A 25,335-nucleotide genomic window follows, 5' to 3' on the forward strand; every position below is an offset into this window, starting at 1 on the left:
TGTTCACAAGGCCTAGAAGCTGCGAAGGTAGCTGACCAGAGCACAGAAACAAGTCACAGAATACTCAAAGTAACACAGAGAGAGTAATGGAATCGAAAATCTGCTGCTGTGTGTTGTGAAACGGTGTGTTTATACTTATTGAGGAAAGAGGCATCCTGCCATTTCCATGGCGACACTTCATTAGCTGAGGCGCAGCGATTGTTGACACGAAACGTGCTTTGGCGTTGGGAAATGGGCGGTACGCGTCTGCTGATGTCAGGCTCAGGGGCGGGGGATTTGATTTAGTGCCGCAAAAGCAGGTGAGCCAGGTCGATGGGGGGAAATGATAGGATTATCAGAAAATGGCGGCTGATTTCGAGTGCGTTAATGGACAAAGTCGGGTAAGGTCCATAGGAAAGTTTTCTACGATCTACCGATTTATGCTTAAAAACACATGGCCGAACCGTAGGGACAATAAAAAAAAAAGTCCCGGAACTATCCTTTAACAAGCAACGGGGGAATACTGTGTGCACAAGTGTTGTGGACATGGGCGCTTGGCGCTCATGTACCGAATTCCCTTGTCTTCCAAGGATCCACAATATGCTCAACAGGGAACTCTGGTCCTGCCACGAATGGTAACTTTATCAAGGCCAAGTTCTTGGTCTCTTCTCTGAGTGGGGCCATCCGTAGACTGACCTGTACGCTACAGTGATCAACAAGAAATGCACAAGGTTTGCGAGCAGACTTATTTATTTTTTACATTTATAACGGCGCACTGAGCCCGAGGGCATCTAGGCGCTAGTTGTGTTACAGTAGACATTAACAGTGTGGACATTCAAAAAAACAGTATCAAAGGTTTCCCCAAGGGGAGAGCCTAGAAGACGCGTTATTTTATTTTTGCATTTATAGCAACGCACCAAACCCTCAGGCATCAGGGCGCTATTTACAGTAAGTGCAAAGGGATATTCTTCAAAGCGCAAGACCACGCATAAAGGTTACAACATACACGTGGATCTTGTTCCCATGGGCAGGACTGTTCTTTTAGGCATTTCCCCAGATAGCTCTGCTACCTCAAGTTCTCAGTACACTCAAACGCAACCGCCGCACAATGATCATCGTTGCCCAGGCCGAGACAAGCTTGGTACCCGGACCTGCTTCACCTGGCGGTGGCTCCTTGCATCAGGTTGCCTCAGCTCTCTGACCTTCTCTTCAGAGATGGTGGATCCGTCCTGCACCAGAACCCAGCGTCCCTCAACTTGGACTGGCTCCTGCAGTCCTAGAATTCTGAAACATAACACTAACTCAAGACTGCATAGGCTTCTTAGCCGGTGCAAGAGCGCCATCTACATTGTCCTGCTAGTGGAAGTACTTTTCGATATGGTGTGCAACTCGACACCTGGAACTGTTGTATGTTCAGGTGGCAAACACCTTGCATACCTTCTGTCTTTGGCAAATGCGTGTTTAGCACACTCCATCAAGCAGCCATTTCACGGTACATATGTGCCTCAGGTACGCTTTCCCTTTGGGCACACTGGTTGATGAAAGAATTCCTTGTGTTTTCCCCCGTCAAAGCTCCCCCCCGCTTTAGCTTGGGAGGGCAACGTGATCCTTAACGACTGGGCCCTCCTATCGAGCCTCTATACAGAGCCTCTTTAAAGTTTCTCTCCTGGAAGACTGCATTTCAAGTAGCTATTACTTCAGCCAGATGGGTGGGTGAACTGTAGGCCCTCTCCTGCAAGCCTCCCTGCTTGACTTTGCATCACTTTAGGGTGGTCCTTTGTACAAACCCTTCCTTAGTGCCATTAGCACTAAGGAGGACAGTGGGGACGATGCTTTTGTCTTCAAGCAGGTCACAGTTTATGAAGTATCAACAACTGTTGGTAAAATGAAACCCACATCATGTAAGGGGGATATTTTCCAAGCCTCATATTTCAAGGAATAGTTTTCCACCATCGCAACACCAGTTACGTCTTTTATTAACCTCTCCTTCCAGTAAGGCATCACATCAAGGAGGCTTGGAGCAATCCATTATTAAAGGAGGGTCTAGACCCCAATGAGCCTGTCAGTTATCGCCTTATAACAAATGTTCCTTTCTTATTAAAGATTATAGACAATATTGCTTGTACTCTGTACAAAGCCTTTGTAGAAAAGAGGGGAATCCTATCGAAAGGCCAGTCTGGCTTCAGGAAGAAGCACCGGACCGAAACTGCCTCGGTGGATGACAAATCTGGCCAAGCTGAAATTGTGGATCAAGGCAGTCTGGCCATGCTGCTGTTGCTGGACCTGTCCGCCGCCTTTGATTTGATGAATCGTGATAGGATTGCGGTCAGGCTAGCTAAGGTTGGCAGCTGTTCAAAGTTGGCAGTGAATTTGTTTAGATCCTTCCTTGGACCCAGGAAGGCCAGGGTAGTCAGGGGGCGAGAGGAACTCTGTCACAAGAGGCTCAACTATGCTGTGGAGTACCACAGGGATCTGTCTCTCCTTTACTGTATAACATCTACTAAAAGCCCTTTTTTGATCTTCTTGATGGTCTGTGTCAAGTTCGCTAATTACGCGTACGATCATTCTGGAACTCTCGGGATCTGATGGTCAATGAGGGTTTCAATGCTTTTAAAGTATGTATGGGGAATAACTCTGGCTCTGAATGACAAGAAAACAGATTTTTATCCTCGGCAGTACAGCAAAGTTAAAGAAACTAGACACCCAGTATGAGGCCTTCCTAATGGGGGGAATGCTAGAATACAGGCCTCTAATCATGTCAAAACCCTGGGGGGGGGATCTTTGACTGTAACCTATACTTTAGTAAACATGTCTCTTTTGAGCTCTGTTAGGCAAGATTTGATGCAGTAACCCTGTGGGAGACCACACCAGTCTTGTCCTCTTTGTATTATGTAACCCAGCTGGTATAGGTCTGTACTACACAAGTTGGTAGAGTGACCGAGCAGCCAGACTGCTATAGCATCAAAATCTACACATACAAGTATCCAAATAACACTTCCACTCAAGGTTTTCTAGTAAAATAATTATTTAACGGTCTGTTTTAAATAAGCATTCTTTAAAAAGGGCAATGTGCAACATTCACAATACACTTCATAACACTTTCTCGGAATCAAGCAAGTACTGAGGTGATTTAATTACTAGGACAGTGTTGGCATTTATATATCACTTTTCGAACTTTGTAGAATTCTGAGGTTGTGGAAAGGAAAGGTTAAGGAAGGAAAAGGTTTAACAGGTTTTCAGAGCATGTGAGCACTTCTCGATCTCCCAATGAAGTCTAGATAAAAAGATAAAAACTGTCACAGCAATACTAGTTAAAAACCAATGTACCACCTATGAGGGACAGTTAGAATCATAGTCAATGGGTTAGAAGAGTCTGCAGGGAGCCAGGACAGCCAAAGTCAGTTTGAACAATGTCTATGAAGCTGAGGCACTTCTTAGCTAGCACAGCAAGTCTTGCACAAAGTTGGAGAGTTTGTAGAAAATCACTGTTGGGCCACAAGCTGTTAGGCTTGTGAAAGTCAGAGCTGAGATCAACTCTTAAAGCAGATACTGCAAGTCTAAAATGAGATGATGCAAGGTATAGACAAGAGGTAAGTACCCCTTAGTCCACACAGTACCTTAGGTTAGAAGAAGAGGATCCAGCTGGCTTCTGTTCTGGTTGCAGTTCCTGGGCCTCAGTCGTGGGGACAAGACGTCTGGAGGACTCCTGCACTGCAAAGGTGGGCGGCAGGTACGGGCTCTTTTCAGTTCAGTGGCACTTCACGGTTTCAGCTATTGGCAAATTAGCACCACCGTGGATCTTGGACACTTGATGGGCTTCCTTCACTCCTGGAGTCGAATAATCTGGTAAGGTGACTCGAGCTTGGGTCGTCCTGCTTCGGGAGGGTCCTCAGGATCTTCCTGGACCTTTGGTCTGGCTTACAGACGTTGCACTCTACTATGGATTTCTCGACCCCTGGCACTCTGTTCCAGCAGCAGCAAAGAAGTACAGCCAGTTGGGGAAGGTCGTTCCGCAAAGGTTGTCTTGGGGTTAGTTGTTCCCACTAACCCAAGGGAAGAAGTCGCCCTCTCCGAAGCTTCTCTAGATGATTCGGAAAAGCAGTTTCAGCACAGCAGCAGGGCTTCGCTGGGCTGTTCAGAGGTCCAGGAGGATGCACAAGCTTCTCTTCACAATTTCTTCATCGGATGTTTTGTCTGGTGGTTGACTCCTTCTGTCCAAGAAGCCTCGCCTTTAATGCAGGTTTCTCCCATTCATGCACAGCCTAGCTGTCACTCACACAGCAGGGGAGCTATCCTGCAAGGACAGCCTGCTAGCTAATCAGGGCTGTGTGCATTCAGCTTACCAAGGAGATAAAGGACAGGGAGTTACGGGCACCTCCCTTGCTTCCTGCCCTACCAGACACACTGGAGCCAGTGGCGGGTTTCAGTACTGAAGCCCGCCAAAGGTGAAACAAACAAAAGAGTAAAACCTGGTTTGGTGCGCAGAGTAAAACCCAAGAGAGGACTCACAAGCAAGAAGTGACAAAAAAAGCCTGGGCCATTTTGACACAATGGTCACCCATGGGTGCTATACTGCAGCTGAGGGTTCAACTGGCGGTAGAAAAGCACAATGCCACCAGTGATTTAAAGTAGTGAGGGTAACCTACATTTTTTTACATGCGTAAGTAGGAAACTTAAAATGGGGTATGCTGGGCCTACATAGGAAAAAGGTGAGTAAAGTAAATTTCACTTTATTACTCCTGGGAACAGTAGCTAACCCAAGAGAAGGTATTTAAACCTTATGAGAAATGCAAGGGACTTCTCTGTGACACTGCACTGAAGGTGCTGTGTCACAATACAAAAGTAGATGCATATGGAGTTTGTCAAACTCCAAAAACAAAGAAAACAGAGTTCAAATCAGATCAAAAATACATGGGAGAGTGAGAAAAAGGTTTCACCCAGTCCAGGATAGAAATTAAAAGTCAAAGTCCATCAAAAGAGCTGGGGGTCTCTAAGGTTGAATGGGAATTAGCACAGAAATGAGAATTTGCCCTAACAAGCTCGAGCAGAACTTACATGATGCAACTGCTCTGGCAGATACGACCATATCTATCAGAGGAAAACAGGGCTTTGATAGCCACAGCCACAATGAACACTACGTTGGATTATTGTAATGGGCTACTAGTTGGTACCTCTCAAGCTAATGTGAAAAAATTGCAGACAATCCAGAATGGGGCAGTCCAATCTGTCTTCGGCATGAGGCGCAGAAACCACGTCACTGCTGCCCGCAGGAAGCTACATTGGCTCTCCGTTCATCAGAGAATTTGTTTCATAGCATCCTGTCTGGTTTACAAATGTCTTGCATGTGATGCTCCAGGGTACCTTAGCTCGCGAATTAGGAGACTGCCGCATAGGTGTACTCTACGATCCAAAAACAAGAATCTGCTGATGCAGCTGCGTTTCACACTAATGAGATTTGGAGGCCTGAGCTTTAACACCTGGGCCCCAAGGGTCTGGAACAACCTTCCTCACTCCATCAGACAGCTGCCATCAACTGCTCGGTTCCAGAAAGCCCTGAAAACGTACCTGTTTGATGGAGGAGGAATTTAGGATTACCCACTCCTTCTATTTATCCCATAATCACTGTTTCAGGATCCCTTTTGGTGTTTGTTTTTCATCTTGTGAGCGCTCTGAGGCCTACGGGCATGTTGGCACGATAGAAAAATCCTTTAGATTAAATTAGATTCATGCAGATGGTACCTTCTCCATTCCACCTTAATGAACCATTTATTCTGCCAGTGTTCTTTGGCTCTTTTTCGTTTCTGGTGGAGTGATCCTTCCATTCCCTGGATTTCCCCCGAGCCCTCAAATTCTTTGTGGCTTGTACTAAAGAGTTCCGATAATCCTAGCAATTGTTTGTTTCCTTCAGACCTGTTGGCAAGGGCAACGTCCTTGCAAAGTCTTTCATTGCCAGATGGGTGTCAGCATGTGTCTCCCACTGCCATCGTTTGGCCAAAAGGCCACTTCCAGGAGGACCCAGAGCACACTCCACAAGGGCTGTGGTTTCTATGTCAGCGTTCCCGTGTGGCGTTCCCCTGCTCGGCATCTGCAGGGTGCTAGGACAGTTTTTCTAAAGTCCAACTACGGGCTTCATAAAGCTATTTCGAATGGATTGTTTCCTCCCACGTATTCCTCATCTTGTGATAAATCGTTATCTTCAGCTTCGCTGCTTCGGATTATTTATTTTTTTCTCGGCAGAGGGCGCTGTGCTCGAGGTCGTGGCATCGATTGTCCCTCGACGTACTCTGTCGACGTCACTGATGGTATAAGTAGCTCGAGCCGCGCCCGTTGCTTCAGTTCTGTTTTTCCGATCGCTTCGCTATCGAGAACGGCGCGCTTCTATTTTCTGTGAAGAAAATGTCATCATCTTCGACACCTTCGACACCCAGAACTGGGTTTAAAAAGTGTGCAGATTGTGGGTCTAAGATGTCGATTACCGATCCCCACCGGATTTGTCTCTGGTGTCTCGGTTCCAGTCATCGAACTGACGACTGCGGCTCCTGCCAATCGATGACCGAAAAAGCTCTTCGTGAGAGGAGAGGTAAACTGTCGGTGGGGAGGGAGACCTCAAAAAAGGTTTCGTCAAAAAAACATAAGAAAGCGACTGATTCTAAGGGATCGGATCGCCATAGGCACTCGAAGAGATCTAGAAGTAGATCGAGACATTCTTGGTCGTCATCGAAAAAAATGAAGGAGACATAGATCTCTCTCATCATCTTCTTCTTCAGAGTCGACTGAAGAAATTCGTTGTCCGACTAAATCGGATTCTCCCAGTAAGTGGGAAGAATTCCCCAAAAAGATGATGGAGGTTTTTGAGAATGCAGCTTCGACCCCCTTGAAAGAACCTCGAAAAAGCCATACCCCTAAGGTCGCTCGATTGGACGACAAAGGGAAGTCCAAGGATACTATGGCTAAGACCAGTAGCGTCGAGGAATACAAAAATCCTCGAGTCGACGTAAAACCGTTGAAGAAACTTGAGTCGAGCACCTCTCCAGTGCCGGCCAAGAAACACAAATTGTCGAAGACTTCGACAACTTCGTCGATGCCCTCAACGTCGATAATTTCGACACCAAAGCCAAATGCGTCATCAACGCCATTATTGAAGTCATCTTCGAAGACACCCTCAAACTTCGAGGGATTTGCCATTTCCTTCGAAGCAGATGGAAGAGGAAGAAAGGAGATTCACTCCTTTGCCCAGATTAGACTTTTTCAAATCTATGTCTGCAATCTATGAAGAGTCTGCTTCAGAAGAAGACAAAGTTACTCCTTTGGGAGTTACTTATGGTACAGGACAAGTTCCTGAAGAACTTATTGACCAGGAATCTAGAATGAGAGACCTGAGTGATACTCTACATTCTGCCAGTGGAGTTGACACATCCCCAGAATTAGAGTTCGCCAAACCTGATCCTGCAGAGCATGCAGATGCTGGGTAGAGGAGTCTTATGACCAGGGTAGTTGAATATATGGGTTGGGGTAATACTTCACCCATTTTTGAACAAGATGACATGACGGATATTATCGTCAAGGGACCTCCGAAGGATCCTGTTCTCCCTTTTCACAGGGCCCTTCAAAGGACTGTGGAGAAAAACTGGGAGAAACCAGAAACCATTGCTGCTGCAGACAGCACTTTCCCAAGAAAATATAGACCAGCTGGATCGGATCCTGAATATTTGAATAAGCATCCGACTCCAGAGAGTTTAGTCATTCAAGCAGCATCCACTTCAAAGCAAACTACTTATCCAACTATCCCTCCGGATAGAGAGGATAAAAAAAATTGACGCCTGGGCACGTAAAGTTTTCACGTCGGGCAGTATGGCACTTAAGTCGGCAAATGTCACCTGTACCCTAGCCAGGTTTACCCATACCCTGTGGGACTGTATTTCGGCGGCAGCTGATCATATTCCGGAAGGCGAGGAAAGGGAAGGCTTCCTGAATATAGTCAGACGGGAAGGAGGCAATGGGGGAATGCCTCCAGTCTGGACTGGATACTGCTGATAGTATCAGCAGATCCATGGCTGCAAGCGTTGTGCTACGCAGATTTGCGTGGTTGAGGAAGTCGGGATTTGCACCGGACGTGCAAGCTAGACTCCTCAACATGCCCTTTGATGGCTCGAGGCTCTTTGGCAGAAAGGCTGATGAAAGCCTTGAAAAACTTCAGACCTCGAAAGCGGCAGCTAAATCACTTAGCGCCTCTTTGCGCCAGCCTCTAAAACCCTATTCGGGCTCATCTTCCTGGAGGGGTCGTTCTTTTCGATACTACTCCTCTTTTGGTAGAGGAAGGGGACAGGCCTCTCAAAGGGGCAAAAGGAACTTCCCTCGTGGAACACGGGGAAGAGGTGCAAAATCAGCCTCAGGAGCGGCATCTGTACCCTCAGCCACTCCTGCAGCCGCCTCCAAATCCCTCTGAGACCTTGTTACACAAAATACCAGTGGGAGGCAGGATCTCTCAACATCTGAAGGAATGGCGGGGCATTACCTCAGATGCTTGGGCACTGGAAACGGTAGCCCAAGGTTACTGTCTCCCCTTTCTAAAAAGGCCTCAGAATCATCCACCGGGAGCCAACTCCGTCAAAATTCCGGATCCGCTCCTGTTGCAGGAAATTTTAACCCTGCTAGAGAAAGGTGCCATAGAACTGGTACCTGTAGCGGAGAGGAACAGGGGTTGGTACTCCCCATATTTTCTCATCCCAAAAAAGGACAGAGGACTCAGACCCATCTTGGACTTGAGAAACTTGAACAAGTTCCTCAGGAAGGACAAGTTCAAGATGGTGACTCTTTCTCAGATCCTTCAGACTCTCCAACTCCAAGATTGGTTGGTATCATTGGACCTTCAGGATGCTTACTTTCATGTGCCAATCCATCCAAAGCACAGAAAGTACCTGAGGTTCGCGATTGGCAATTCTCATTATCAGTTTCGAGTTCTGCCATTCGGGTTGACCTCCGCCCCGAGGGTTTTCACCAAACTGTTGGCGGTTGTGGCAGCAAGTCTCAGGAAAGGAAGTATTCACATATATCCCTACCTGGACGACTGGTTGATCAGAGCAAGTTCTCCAGAACAAGCTCAGGAACATCTTTCGATCACCTGCCACTTCCTCCACAAACTGGGCTTCTCCCTCAATTTCAAGAAGTCCCACATGATACCAGCCCAGAAACTCCAGTTTATCGGAGCAGTCTTGGACACTTCATCGGGAAAAGCCTCGCCTCCCGAAGTGAGAGCTCTCCACATCCAGCAGATGGTAACAAAATTCCAGAATACCCAACGTCTACCGGCCTTCGATTTTCTCAGGTTGCTCGGCCTCATGGCATCCTGCATTTTTCTAGTACCAGAGGCCAGGTTGAGAATGAGATCCCTTCAATGGGCACTCAGAACTCAGTGGTCCCAGTTCTCAGGGAATATGTCGGATCTTCTGCAAGTCCCGAGCGCAGTTGCTCAGGATCTTCTATGGTGGGCTTGCAACGACAACCTTCTCAGGGGAGTCTTTTTGGCAACCATGGCCGGAGATAACGGTAGTGACGGACGCCTCACTCACGGGGTGGGGAGCACACACCAACGATCTGACAATCAGCGGTCGTTGGTCTCCATCGGAGTCCAAACTACACAACAGCCTATTAGAGCTGAGGGCAATCAGACTAGCTCTGAAGGCCTTTCTGCCCTCTGTACAGGGAAAGAATGTTCTGATAATGACGGACAACACAGTGGCCAATGTACTATCTCAACAAGAGAGGAGGTGTAGGGTCACTGCCACTGTGCAGAGAGGCAATGCACCTCTGGTTCTGGGCAATACGAGAAGGAATCTCTCTGTCGGCAAATCACCTAGCCGGAGAGAAGAACACTGCGGCAGACGCTCTGAGCAGGCAGAGCACGGTCTCTCACGAGTGTGAGCTGGCTCAGGAAGTCCTTCTGGAGATCTTCGCCCTTTGGGGAACCCCTCAAGTGGATCTGTTCGCCACCGCGATCAACCGGAAGTGCGATCAGTACTGCTCAAGGGAATTTCCTCAAAGAGGAGCTCTGGGAGACACATTCGTAGTGGAGTGGAAGTTTCCACTGCTGTACGCGATTCCCCCAGTCCCCGTGATTCCTCAAGTAATCAGGAGGTTGAGAAAGTTCAGGAAAACCATGATCCTAATTGCCCCGGATTGGGCCAGGAGGACGTGGTACCCGGACCTTCTAGACATGTCCATCTGCCCTCCAATACGTCTTCCGCAAAGAGAGGATCTTCTCTCGCAAGAGGAAGGTCGGGTTCTCCATCTAGAGGTCAAGACACTCAACCTTCACGCATGGTTTCTGAGAGGTTGAGATACAAGGATTGGGATCTTCCGGATGACGTAATGGAAATCTTGCTTTCGGCCAGAAGACCAGCAACAAAGTCTTTGTACCGATGTCGCTGGAATAGGTTTAGTAACTGGTGCAAAGACAAGGATGTGGACCCTTTTCAGTGTGGCACCCCAATGGTGCTTTCTTTTCTGCTACATCTAGCTAATCTGGGGCTCCAGATAGGAACAATAAAAGGATACCTTGCTGTGCTGTCCATTTTCAAGCGCTCCTCGGAAGAGGTTTCATACTTCAAAATACTGTTAATAATTCAATTCTTAAAGGGGCTCACTAATGTATACCCTCCAGTACCTTTTCATGTACCAACCTGGGACTTAAATTTAGTATTAAAATTCTTGACTTGCATACCTTTTGAGCCTCTGCACTCATGTCCATTGAGGCTTTTAACTCTAAAAACTTTCCTCCTTGTGGCCCTATCATCAGCCCGCAGGGTTAGCGAACTTCAGGCTCTCTCATGCAAACCACCATATACTATTTTATAAAGATAAGGTAGTCCTTAAGGTTAAACCTTCATTTTTGCCAAAAGTAGTCTCCTTCCATTTGTCACAAAAAATAGTACTTCCAACGTTTTATCCTCCTCCTCACCTGGGCAAAGAAGAGGAGAGATTACATAGATTAGATCCCAAGAGGGCTCTTAGTTTTTACATCTCTAGGATGGCTAAATTGAGACAAGATGACCAACTGTTTGTGGGTTACACTGGTCAAAAATTAGGCTTATCTGTAACAAAACAGACCATTTCACGCTGGATCATATTAGCCATAGTTGAATGCTACAGATTAGCGGGAAAAGAACCACCAGATGGGCTTCGTGCCCATTCTACAAGGGGAATGGCTATTTCTGCGGCTCTAAAGAGGGGAGTCCCGGCAGCAGACATTTGTGCAGCTGCAACCTGGAAAATAATACATACCTTTTGTTAAACATTATTGTTTGGACACTGCCTCCTCTAACAAGGGTTTATTTGCAAAGGCAGTTCTGCATTCTGTCCACGAAAACTGAAATGGTACTCCCACCTCCAAAAATTGATACTGCTATGGGAGCCTATCACAAGATGAGGAATACGTGGGAGGACACAATCCATTCGAAGAACAAGTTACTTACCAACTGTAACGTTCTTTCGACTGGATGTTCCTCCCACGTATTCCTCATCAACCCTCCCATCCAACCCTACAGTACAGTGTACGTTTTCTTACACTTTCCTCTCACGAAGAAGGTATCGGTCATGGGACACGCCTGGGTGTTCCTCCTATATATATTTCATCGAAAAAACAGAACTGAAGCAACGGGCGCGGCTCGAGCTACTTATACCATCAGTGACGTCGACAGAGTACGGAGTACGTCGAGGGACAATCGACGCCACGACCTCGAGCACAGCGCCCTCTGCCGAGGGGGAAAAAAAATATTTTTTCCGAAGCAGCGAAGCTGGAGATAACGATTTATCACAAGATGAGGAATACGTGGGAGGAACATCCAGTCGAAAGAACGTTACAGTTGGTAAGTAACTTGTTCATCTGGGGCAATACAGAAACTCCACTCTTAGTATAAGGTTGTACCACCTGCAAACATTTGGTAGCGTAGACAGAGCAGCCAGGCTTATCTTAGGAGGGAGGGGCTGTAGATAACTACAAAGAAATTGAAGCATACATATGGTCCAAAAAACATTGAAACACTTTGTATTGTAAAAATAATGGTTTATTATAAATGCATGTAAGCAACAATACATCTTTGGAAAAGTAAGCACTGTTACATATTATAAAAACTCAATCATAAAAAACAACTCGATACTTATTATATACAAACTTGTTGGGTAAGATGTTCATATGTATGATCAATCTTCCTGACCTGTGTCAACCCCAGAACTTTTTTGCTTGGACTTGGTAATTATTTTACCTTGTCCCTAGGTGAGTGGGATTTTTTTCCCCTCTCAACCAGTCTTTTACTCTTTGTATGGGTGACCTTTTCATGTCCCTCCATAGTGTATGGTTGGAGTTATAGTTTCCTATAACTTTGGACTTAGGCTGTGTTGCCCCTTTGGTCTCCCCTGTTAATGTCTTTCTTCATGTACTGGGGTGAACTACTGTTCCCAAGTAGTAGAGAGATTTTCATCCCCTTTACATTTTGTATAAGTGAGCCAGCACACCCCACCATATGTGGAATGCTGGGGGGGATACAAAGTATCCCCTTTCTTACCTGGTAAAATTTTTATTACATGCAAGTTTGCTTGAATGGCTGGTGACAGTGGTTTTACCTTCATGACTGTCATTTTTACTTGCAGGCTGTTAATTCGGCCTTGGTAATGCACAGAAGGGCCACCATTCTGCTAGAATCGCGAGTTCCTTATGTTTCGCCATTTTGAAGTATGCTTGTGATTTGTGGCTTCAGGTATTCCCTGTCATTCTAGGCGGGAACGACCTCAGTGGAAGTTGTCTTTGGCAGGAATCCTTTGTATTCCCCGCCCATGCTCCAGAGTGTCTGAGAAGGCATAAAGCGAGGGAGACGTCCACTACTCTGCCGTCCTTTGTCTTTCACCTTGCCTAAAAGGAACCCAGTCTCAGTGGGGGGCTGGCTGTCCTGATTGTATAGCCAGACTGCCCCTTTCTGTAAACTGGTGGGAGAGATTGCAAACGTTGTGCTGTAGTTCCTGATGAATACTCAGAACCTGAAAGCTGCTGACAAGTCGACCACTGGAGCTGAAACCGAAGAGGAAGATGAAGAAAAGACGGTTGTAGCGATTTCCAGCAACCGGAGAGCCTGCTGTGTAACCGGAGCCTGTTGTAATGCTTCCTTCCAATTGACCTGGTTGTCCTGAACACGACGACTCCTACCAAGAGGCTTGCGAGATCCACTAGTCGCAAGAAGACCTGCATTTGAGCCATTCCACGACGTGCTGCAATACTCCTGGGACCTCGAGATATTGTGTGGTGCATGGTCTTCTGGCCCGAATCTGTCTGAAACTTTGGTGGCCGCCTCCTGGCTCTCCAGAGGCACAATTCGAATCCCTGAAGGGCTCTCACCAGAGTGGACCGAGAGAGTGAAGAGAATCTTACAAGCGATATTCGTTCTTCATCTGGCTCCTGTAAAAAGGCACCAAATCCAGAGCTGTGAGAATCGGTGAAGAAACCTTTGCTGGAAGCATCCCTCGACTGCTGCAGCAAGTTTGCATCTAGTGTCCAGTTCTTTCATCTCAAGACCAAGTATCCAGGCACTGGCTCCTGTGCTGCTGCATCCTAAAGGCATCCGCCCAGAAGCTCTTCTTTTCTCCTAAGGTACTGTGTGGGCTTGGGTATTACTTACCTTAAGTCTGGTGTGTATCCTGTCATACTTAGTGAGTGATTTGTGGTGTTCAGAGTTTGCCCATACCACTTGCCCAGGCCTTTTGCTGGAACACATAGGGGATATCACTTCATATTATCCCCACCAACAATATCGCCGTATATATGGTCGTCTGGAAGGGCAATAGGCAATATTTTTGGGGGGGATAATTTTTGGAGTTTTTGGTAGCGGGAATTGCGGGGGTGTCCCCCGCTCCTTTCAAAATGTTGCGGGGGTGTCCCCCACAGGTTCCATGCCTTAATATTCCAGAAAAAATATGGCGATATTTTTGTACGGCGATATTTTTGCGGGGATATTAACACATGCTCCCATATAGGGAGCCTTCTCAGAAGTCCCTGAACGCTTTAACTCTAAAAGTAAATACTTGTTGAAGATCCCCTATCGAACTTTGACTGTCCTGCAACTGAAACCTATCTCAACCTACCTACAGCTGGCACCTAGACCACTACGGTCCCTCTTCTGCCGCTGAGAGAACTCGTGCAATAGACTGGATAAGAAAAGGCTTCTGTCTTGAAAAGTATAACACATGTAAATGTACTTACTTGCTTAAAGAATTAGTGTGGTAACTGTATTTCTGTGAAAAAAGTTACAAATTGTCCTTAAGTTATACTTACCTTTGAGTTGCAGTGTGCCCTCTAAAAAGTGTATACGTTGCTTTACTTACTTTGAATGGGGGTTCCCCCCTTTTGGAAAGTAAAGTGTTGGTACTGTTTATCATTGTTTAACTGAATGAGTGTAAAAGTTTACCAATAGGGTTTACCTACATTGAATATCATTGTGCTCTTCTTAAAGTGTACCATAGTTTGTTACTTTCCCTGATCTGCTTTATACAGACCTAAAACAGTCCTTGAGTCAATACTTGCCTCTCAGGTGTTTGTAGCCCCTCTTAAAAGTATATGGTTCCTTACTTACCTTGAACAGCTGCTACACTTCTAAACTTGTAACACTGGGTTGTGCCTCGCCTGAATCTTCTTAGAGCATTTCCAAAATAGTCATACGGTCCATTACTTACCTTGAAATACATTGGATATTTCTTAAGGTGTAATTGGGTTTTTACTTTCCTTGAATTACTAAGTGCATTCAGAAGTAGTTATTGTGTTAGTACTGGTCATTGAGTAGCTTAAGGCCTCTCCAGAAAGTATGAGTTGCTTTTACTATCTCTGACCTGAGTTCTAAAAGGTAATCTTGCAAGGAGTATACTTGTAACAGTGTCACTGTGATTTCATAACTGAGTGTCAGTGCATGATTGGCAGGGTCTACTACCCTATAATTACTGACTATATTCTAAAAGTATATCTAACCTGGTTTTACTCCCCAAAAATAGCAGATTCTATTCTGAATGTGTAATAGGGTTGACTCGCCTTGAACTGCTGATTACTATTCTTAGTAAGGTTATACTTTGGCATGTATCCCTTTTTATAATTGTGTTTGATACGTTATAGAACTTAATTCCCCAAGATTTATCTGGTCCTACTTGCATTTAAATATACCATTTAGGTTTACAATACAGTGGGCCTCATTACGATATTGGCGATAGTCGTGCCAGTAATTACCGGCATGGCTGCTGCCGAGGTCGTTTTTTTACCAGCACCCGGCAATGGGGATGTACCGGGGCATTCCAGCCCCACTGGACCTGGTACATCCCCATTGCAGGGTGCCGGTAATAATTACTCCCCATTCCCATTCAGGGCTCAATGGGAATGCGGAGGTTGGATGCACCAGCGCACTGTTACTACCGGACCGGCAAACTTGTAATGAGGCCCAGTGTTTCTTTGGACATTCATAATAGCCTTTAGCCAGTCAAGGTGAGTCAAACCTATTAATGCATTCAGAATGGCGATGTTCTAATCTTGGGGGTTAGTTATACTTTCAGAATACAATAAGTAAATCAAGGGCAGCAGACCCTATTGTTATTCCAATACAGAATCACTTAATTAGACCCACACTGTTACAAGTATCTCTTGCAACATATGTAACTTTCTTCTGTTAAGAATGGATACAGTTACACTACCAGTAGTACTTTCTAGGGGGGGGGGGGGGTCAGTCAGCTACTCGTGGATAAGTATGAGCACATTAGCTATTTTAGAAGTGCACTAAAGCAATTCAGGGACCGCACAATCCAGTTAAACTTTTAAGAATTGCAGAAGCTATTCAAGGTAAGTTAAGCCTATTGGTAGATGATTTTATTACACTATTTATAGTACAGGAATAGACCGTTTAAGCAAGTATACTTTTCAGAAGTGTAGAATACAAATCTAAGTTGAGGGGAAACTCTAGCAGACTTTTAAGAAAGGCAATCAGCAGTTGAAGGTAAGTAAGGACCTGTATTCTTTTTAGAGGGGCAGTATGCAACTCTTAAGACAAGTAAGAACTTCAAGACTTTTTTAGAAAGGCACTATAGCAGATCAGGGGAAGCAAAGCTCAATCGTACACATTTAGAAGCACACACAGATATCAAAGGTGAGTAAAACCTGTTGGTGTGCTTATACACTCATTCAGTTTAGAAATGATGAAAGAATACCAGCACTATTACTTTTTAAAAGTGTGAACCACAGTTCAAAGCAAGTACAATAAGTACAATAACTTCTATACTTTCGAGAAGGGCAGTAAACGACTAAAGTAATCACTCCAGGACACTTTGTAACTTAGTCTGTTAAGAATGGATACACTTGCACTTTTACAAGTAGATACTTTCAACACTTGTTGTAATTTCTAGAAAGAGGCCTCATCATTTAAAGTCCTTCCCTATTCTAGGGCATGAGTTTTCTCAGCAGCAGAAGAGGGACCCTATTGGTCTAGGAGCCAGCTGTAGGCAGGTCAGGATAGGGTTCAGATGCAGGAAAGTCAGATATGCAGAAGATATCTCTTCATATAAGTAAGCATCAGCTTCAGTTAGTGAAAAGTGTTCAGGGAACTTAAAAGAAGGCTCCCTATATGCGTTCCACCATTAGGCCTGGGCGAATGGTATGGGCAAACTCCCAACCACATGAATCGCCCCCTCAGCCACACATGATCGACACAGGACTTGATGTAAATATTACCCAAGCCAACACAGTACCTCAGCTAAGAAGATGAGCTTGGAGATGGTCGTCTTCCAGAGGCAACAGCACGGGATACAGTCCTTGGAATCTTGGTCTGGTGATTGAAGAAACACACTGAAGGGAAACTGGCAACAGCAGTTGACAGGAAGGCTTCCAACAAAGGATTCTTCAAGGCTTCCAACAGCTCTGCATATTTGGCGCCTTTTTACAGGTACCTGATGACGAATGAATATCGCTGGCTGGATTCTCTTCACTCTCTCAGTGCTGCACTCTGGTGTGGGGACTTCAAGGATTCTAATCGTGTCTCTGGAGGTCCAGCAGGAGTCCACCAAAGTTTAGGCAGTAATCAGACTTCAGAAGACCATGCATCGCACACGGCTTGAGGTCCCTGGGTATTGGCGGCTTGTAAACCAGCAAGGTCACAGATTGTCAAGGGATGGCTCGAAATACAGGTCATCTTGAGACTAGTGGTATCAACAGCCTCTTGGGAGGAGTCGTCATTTTCGGGACCCCCTGGTCGCTTGGGAAGAAGGTTTAAAGCAGGCTCTGATTACACAGCAGGCTCTCTGGTCGCTTCAATCAGTTACAGCCATCTTTTCTTCATCTTCCTCTTTGCATTTGGTTCCAGAGGTCGACTTGTCTGCAGCTTCCAGGATCATTTTTAAAAAAAAATCAGGAACACAACACAACCTCTGAAAATGCTCCCTGCAGTTTACAGGAAGGGGCGGCTAGCTGTCCAATCAGGACAGCCAGCTCCCCAGTAGGAACTAGTTCCTTTCAGACAGACTGGAAGACAAAGGGCTGCAGAGCTTTGGACTCCCTCACTTCCTGCTTTCACAGACATGCTGGAGCCTTGGTTGGATACACAAAGGGTTTCTGTTAGGCAAAGTTTGTATGCAGTACCCTCTGGGAACACTACAAACAACTCTGACTACAGGTATAGGAAACCCAACCTTTGGAATAAGCTTGTACTACACAGTTTGGTAGCATGTTGAGTAGCCAGGCTTATCTCAAGAGGGGTCAGTGTGAGCTGTAGGGGAGTTATACAGAGATTCACAGTGACAAGTATTCAGATAAACTCTTACACACAAGGTTTCTGGAATAAAAAATAATAAATGTATCAGTCAGTTGGAATAAGCATTCTTCAGAAGGGAGCAATATAATAGTAACACACAAATACACTTCAATACTGTACACTCTTAGTTTCTAAACAAGTAAAGACCCATTTGGGATAGCCTATAGACACACTCTACATCCTCAGGTGACTTCAATAGCTAGGGTGCTGGGGACATTAATATCTTACTGTTTGCATTCAGAATACTGTTTTACGTTGGTAAAAAGAAAAGATTATTAGGACAAGAGACCACAAATATTCTTAAGCAGGCAAATACTTTTGGATCCCCACAGCAGAGTCATTCAGTATAACAGGCTATGCCAATGTCAATGGGCAAAGTCTTATATAGGATGAAGCATTTCTGGTAGGTAAGTAGAAAAGTCTTTGCACAATGTTTTAGAAGTCTTTGAAGAAAAGAATCAAATGCCAAATCTGAAGATGGACACCAGGGGGTGGAGCCAAGGGGACCTGTCTAATTGGCTGTGGACAGTATGATTCAATTCAGAATTACTCTAATACAACACTAAAGTGACAAGCATTTTAGAAACATAAAGTTAAACTACTTTAATGTTAGAGGATTCCCAGCGTGACGAGGGGTAATATTCAAGAGCATGCAAGTCCATGAAAGATATCAGTGCTGGAGAACCGGAGTTACAGGTAAGTAACTTATTCCTTCTACCCTAACACTCAACGCCCAATCTGTCGGCTTTTATTGCTTTTTCTGTGTGTCAGCACTGCATCAGAAATACTGATTTTACTACTCACACCCACTTAATCAAGGGAATTGGCTCATTTTGCTACACCATGTTCTTGTTTTTCCCTAGTCCTAGAACCTTGTATCACTGAATGCACCACTACAGGGCATATACCATGTAAAAGCAAGTGTCTTGTGTTGATTGCTTGGACTGGTTCCCTCATAAATATGCATATTTTCATAGTACTGCTGGTCAAATGATTGGAAACATTTCAAGAATGCAATACACATTTTTTCAGCCTAGTTGTAGATCAGCATTTCCCTTACATCCTCTCTGATCTGTAATAGTCTAGTTTATTCCTTTTCACTGTAGCAAGTGTTTTGTGGTTTGAAATGTTGTGAAATGGATTTGTGGCTATTCCAGAACAATGGTCGCTGCTGGGAAAGTATGGCAAAGGTTGTAAAGAAATGATGTTACCAACCTGAACAATGTGGCATGGCTATGTTTTGTAACACTACTTTTCTCATTATTTCTATGCTCCAGTAATACTATCCACATTGCTATAACGTCTCTCAAATGTGTTTGGCATTATCTTACCTGTTTTAGGATCCATTGGAATTGGGGGTGTGGAGTATGTCTTAAATTGCATTCTTGGAACCCAACCCGAGTCTAACAACTGGCAAGCACTTCTTGGACGTCTCTGTCTCATAGACAGACTACTATTGGAGTTTCCAGATGAGTTTTACCCTCACGTAATCAGTGGTGAAATCTTGCAGGCTGATGCTGTAGCGGACAGGTATTTCCAAGGCACAATGCATATTGATAATAATGCTTGTGGGGCTCACCCTCTTGCTCAATAATGCAGCTTTATAGAAATACAACCAGATGTGTGCACAAAGCATTTTTTTTTTAAATGTTCAGTCTTATCCCAGCTGCTCTTTACTTGCTTGCATTCCTGGTTCCTTTTTGTGTGGTAATTTATTTAGGTTATATATATTACATATGTTTAAGTTGTACACGGTTCAGTCCACGAAGGGTAAAGAAAGGGAACTCTCAGAGTCAATTAAAAGATGCTAGGACTGTTGAGCCTTAGAACAACTTCTGTTTTATTATTCACCTTGTCTGAAACGTTCTTACCTAAACTGCTGTGCTCCTATGTAGAGTCGGAGATGTCAGAACGATTCACCAAGCTCCCTTTCAGTGAGCAGAAATACATTTTTTTCAGGGCACACTTAGTCAAGATTTAAGGCTTAGGATTTAACAGGATTCAAGTGGCAGAACATAAGATTACAAGATTGAAAATATTACATATTGAAAAGCTTCAAATATCTGAAAAATGATTCTTGTTGTATATTTCTTACCCAATAAAATACAACTTGGAAATGGGCCTGCCATTACCACTTATCAAAACTGTACCAAATACTGCCTGCACATGTCTGTTAATTCTTCATGAGTTCACCTAAAATCTTTAAGAAATCTGCACCCATGCAAATGTTCTGGGCCTCCAACAGGGAAACAAGTGTTTAAGTGGCTGTCTCTTGTATCTAAAAGTAATATACCAGTGTGTAGTTTAGCATGTAGATACTATATGCCAATCCTAAAAAGAATTAGCCTGAAGAGCGTTGTCAATTTCCTTGTTATTGTTTATTTATAAAGTGCAGGTAGTTTAATTGATGGGAAAAGATGAGTATTTGTGGGGAACGCCTTGGCTTTTTTTTTCTTCAAAATTCAGGAAGATGGCAGTTCACTAGGCAAATAATACCCTAAGCTCCTAGATGTGAAAAGTCACAATTTCCCCTAACTGGCTATTACAAATCCAGGGATTGTAAACTGTCCTGAATCAAGGGCGAACAGGGTTCTAGAAGGCGCATGTAAAATGTATTCTCAAAATCGGCCCTGTGGACAGCATATTAGAGGCACCCTATTCTGGTGAACGGGAAAAGACACTAATGTCTTGCCAAACTCTACTGTGACTGAGCAGCAAGGTGTAGATTTGGAGTGTGGGAGTGGTCCGGCAAGGGAGAGGAAAGGCAAGGACTTTACACCCGTTAAACCCTGTGGTGAGGAGGACTTCGAAACAGATATGTTAACTCACCCCTGTACTCGGATGTTCTCAGGGGACACGTCAGGGCCTCTTGAATTTGCTGGGCTCACTGACCTTGTGGCTTGACTCTATTGGAGATTGCAGTTGCTGGTGAAGAGGTACCTTAGGCTTTGGGGATTTGGGTCTAACTAATCGTCAGTTCTGCTCCGAGTGTTCCTGGCTCTGAACGGTGGGACGACCCTAGCATGAGAAAGAAAGGTCCACCACATTGCGGTATACCTTGAAGGATCTCGGGGCATGATGTAGGCGGAAGACAGCGATGACCACTGCAATTGAACGGTGGAATAAAACCCTTGTGGTGGAAACAAAGAAGCTGGTCCTGCAAGGCCCCTCTTCGTGCTGGAGAACTGCAACTGCAGGGGGGGGTGGCACTTGTTACACAAGTCGGGTGTCTGCTTAGTCCCATGTCCAAACTCTGGACAATGTCGTTACAGCGGGATAGCCCATGAACAAGCTTGTCCATCCACAGGATGGTTCTGAGACACTTCTGACGGCTTCCAAGGGCAGGGTCCTCAAGCAGAGCTCCAGACTTGTTATCCCCACTCGGCCGGGGGTGAAGGCACCAATGAAGGCTTTTTGAAGATCGGCAAAGGAGCAAGGTTTCACAAGGGTGATTGAAGACAGTGCTGGTTGGCTGAAACAGTGAATTTTGGGTCTTCAAGGGCATGCTCCTCCTCTTCCTGCAGGAGATTATACTTCACCTTGCCCCGTGGCCATGTACAGCAGTCAACCATTCTTGCTCAACTGGCTTGATCCCAGCTGATTTGAAACAATATCGGTTTATCGCCTTACTTAAAAAGCCCTCTCTTGACCCTGCGATCTCGGCTAATTTTCACCCAATCTCATTGCTTCCATTTCTGATGAAACTGCTTGAATCTCTAATCTCCCCTCTCCTCATAGACTTCTTAGAAAAATCCCACTTTTTGGACATGTTTCAATCTGGCTTCTGCCCAGGCCGGGGCACGGAAAGGGTCCTGGTTTCGGTCATGGACAACCTAACCAGATTAGTGGATCAGGGAGGAACATGGGCCCTGATCTCATTAGATCTCAAGCGGCCTTTGATACGGTTGACCACCCTACCTTGCTGCTGCGTCTCCCTCGGGCTGGCCTTTTGGATCAGGGGCTTGCTTGGTTCTCGTCATTTGTCCGACAGGTCACAAGTTCTTTTGCTGGGGTCTTTCCTCTTGTGTTCTCTTAAACTTGTTTGCGGTGTCCCTCATGGTTCTGCACTGTCCCCTGCACTCTTTAATATTTATATTCAGCGTCTTCTGCTCCTCATCCGGTCCCATGGCTTTCGATCATACTCCTATGTGGATGACACCCAAATTGACTGGCTGGACCTTAACAAGCCATACACCGCGGCCGAGCTGCAGGGATGTGAGTGAGTGACTGGATGGGGAGAAAGTGGCTGAAACTCAATGGGGACGAAACCGAGATCCTGGAAGTGGGTCCTTTGCCCCCCTCCCCCTGCCCCCTCGTGGCTCTCTTTGTCCTCTTCCCCCCCAGCCCCCTTCATGTCTCTGGTCTGCTGCTTTCTGCCCGTTGGAGCTAGGCTCCTGTCCGATACCTGTCCCGGTAGCCAGGAATCTGGGATTCCTGTTTTCAGAATCCCTTTCAGCCACAGCCCAGGTCAGCTCAGTATGTACATCTGGCTATTTCCAGCTTAAAATATTTAAAACAGTTCTCCCTTTTCTACTGGAGAACCTTTGCCCTCTGTAGTGTCGTCCCTGGTACTAAGCCGGCTCAACTATTGTAACTACCTGTTCCTGGCCCAGGCCGCTTATATTATCCACTGGCTTCAGCTGTTTCAGAACTCAGCGGCCTGCATGGCCACTAACAAGGCCTCTGGCGCACACGCTTTCCCAGTTTTGCGGGCGTTGCTCTGATTGCCAATGCAGAAGCGGATTATCTTAAAAGTACTTTTGTATTGTCCAGCGCACCTTCTGTGGCTTGGGACAGGAATACCTGCAGGAGAAATTACAACATTATGTACCTGCATGTTCACTAAGATCTGAGTGCGTGACTGCTGATCATCCTTCGGTTCGAGCACGCTCAAATGGGCGGCCGGTCTTTCTCAGTTGCGGCGGCCAAGCTATGGAACGCCCTACTGTTCACAATTTGGGCTACCCCAGACCATGTCGGCTTCAGTTGGCTACTAAAAACCTTTCTGTTTTAAATAACTTTCGTCCTGATGTTCTTTAGCACCATGATGCTTTGGCGTACGAGCACTCTATAAAACCCAGTAACATGACATGGAAGTCTTGCCGTCATTGACGATCTATTGAATGGCTGCAAAAGTCCACCTTTTTATCCTGGATTCGAGCTTTAGTCGCCTCCAAGCACACCAATGGTAACGCTTTTCACCATTCCAACTGGAAGGGGTTGTCTAATCATGGACAGCCTCTGGCCACCACAACGGCACAGCAACACACACAGTTTGGCGTTAATGTGGACTGGGACTGGACAGCCCCAGCCGCTGAAGCTTTCTCTGGGAAAGGACTTCCCTTATGTGGCAAATTCGGCATTGAGAGGGCAGGAAGAAAGCCAAATATATGATGGGGGAATGAGCCATTTGAGTATGTGGTGCTCTAAAAGGAATTAAGTTGAAAGTAAAAAAAAAAATGCATGAGACAATAAAAAAACACAGTATACAAAGGTTTGTTCCCACCAACCCGTCCTGGGCACATCATGCAAGTAACCACAAAGTTGAGAAAAACAAAACCTCACCTCACTGTAAGGTGGAAGTGCAGTGTAAAAACGAATTCCACAATGGAGAACAGGGTTCACCTGCACACATAGCCATAGGGACTGATCCCTGCCTCCAAACAGATCAGTTTAGCAAGGCAAGTGAAATAAAAAGGCTTCACTTGCCTTCAAAAGTAGAGATCAATACAAAAAAAACTACACAAGTTAGGGGTTTCCATAGACGCATATGGAGAGAAAGCATTAAAGTGAAAATGTTTCCCAAAATGGGACAGTGCACTCCGTGGCACTTCCCTAGCCTAAATCCACTTTTTGAACCAGCATTGGATTGTGCAGCGAGATATTTTCAGGTTACTTCAAAGAGTAATGGTAGTTACTGGTCAATTTTGTACAGCACTTCACCAAAGAGTTTTCTGTGCATGCGGGTTACCATAGCAATTTTCCACTTGTATTATATTTGATATTCTCTTGTTTATTGCCTTTTTTACAGGTATAAGAAGCTACTCTCCCTTTTGAATTTTGCTCTGCTGTCCATCGATAATTCTCACTCTATGGTTGGAAAGCTGTCACGGAGGGTGTTTCTAAGTGCTGCCAGAATGGTTGCAAGAGTGCCACATGTCTATGTGAAACTGTTAGATATGTTGAGTGTGACTAGCTCCACTCATTATGCACGGATGCGTCGACGTTTGATGGCCATTGCAGAAGAAATGGAAATCGTTGAAGCAATTCAAATGGGGATTGAAAATTCTCAAACTTTCGAAGGGAGGCATGAGGGCTTTTCACAGCCTTCTGCTCCAGTAAACTCTCCTGAAACTACAGCAAATAATTCCCCACTGAATACTGTTCAATTAACTGGTAAAATCGGAACAGCACTTGACAATTTGAAACTTGGTGGAAGTCCAGAGAATGTTGCTAAACTGACGGGCACTTACACAGGTCCTCCACTTTCATCGGATACCACAGAGCAACCAAAGCCATCGGTTCAGACAAAGCGCAGACCACACAGCCAGTGTTTGAACTCTCCCTCATCTGCTCATCCCCCAACACCTTTCCCAACGTTACCATCTCCCTCTACCCCATCTGTGCCAGCTGGTCCTGTAACAGATGTGACTAAACCCAGACCTCAGGGGTTTGCACCCTCTAAATTAACCTCCACATCTCCTCAAACCCAGAGACGGCTTTCCCTACAAATGCAGAACAATTCATCAGGTAGTAAAGACCCTGATAAACTTTCCCCAATCTTTACACAGGTAAGGCCCTTGCCATCCCCTCAGATACACAGGCCAAAACCATCCCGTCCTTCTCCTGGAGACCCCAGCAAACACGGAGAAGTTTCAAAAAGCAATTTGACTCTTGATCTCAATCTTTTACAAAGTGACAGTAGTAGTAGTAGTAGGAGTAGTGGTGGTAGTAGTGGAAATGCTATTATACCAAGCGAGGACTCTGTGTTCACACCAGTGGATGAAAAGAGCCAACTGAATGCAAATGCTGAACTCCATTCAAGTATTGAGGACCTGCTAGAGGCATCCATGTCTGAAAGCGACAATACTGTGACATTCAAGTCGGAAGTTGCAGTTCTTTCTCCTGAAAGATCAGAAAGTGATGACACCTACAAAGATGATGTGGATCATAATCAGAAGTGCAAGGAAAAGATGGAAGCTGAAGAGGAAGAAGCATTGAATATTGCAATGGCAATGTCAGCATCCCAAGATGCCCTTCCAGTTATTCCTCAACTACAGGTTGAAAACGGAGAAGATATCATTATTATTCAGAAGGATGTAAGTGTTAAGATTTATTTTCCTGTCATTTTCATTCTAAAACATTTAGAAGAGGATGTTTTGTTTTGATTCCATGATATATAGCATGCTGTATATGTGTATCTCAGGCAGTGGTGTGTTTCCTGCATCACTGCAGATGCTTTTGGGGTCCATCCCATATCAGCCCCCGCCAGCATATTCGATGAGTGGAAGGGCAGCATTAAGGGCACTGTAGCAAC

The 25,335-nt window shown here is 45.3% G+C and overlaps 1 protein-coding gene across 2 annotated transcripts in view; it reads left to right on the forward strand.

The window, feature by feature from the left end:
- MAP3K1 (mitogen-activated protein kinase kinase kinase 1) overlaps positions 1–25,335 on the forward strand; it is a 752,184-nt gene that overhangs the window by 496,373 nt on the left and 230,476 nt on the right. For both annotated transcript variants that reach the window (XM_069627298.1, XM_069627297.1), the window contains exons 13-14: positions 19,139–19,328; positions 23,830–25,117. In XM_069627298.1, the coding sequence (XP_069483399.1) occupies positions 19,139–19,328; positions 23,830–25,117 (1,478 nt within the window). The remainder of the gene's footprint in view (positions 1–19,138; positions 19,329–23,829; positions 25,118–25,335) is intronic.

This window comes from Ambystoma mexicanum, chromosome 6p (assembly GCF_040938575.1).
Source record: "Ambystoma mexicanum isolate Mex_15411 chromosome 6p, UKY_AmexF1_1, whole genome shotgun sequence".
NCBI classification, from domain to species: Eukaryota; Metazoa; Chordata; class Amphibia; order Caudata; family Ambystomatidae; genus Ambystoma; species Ambystoma mexicanum.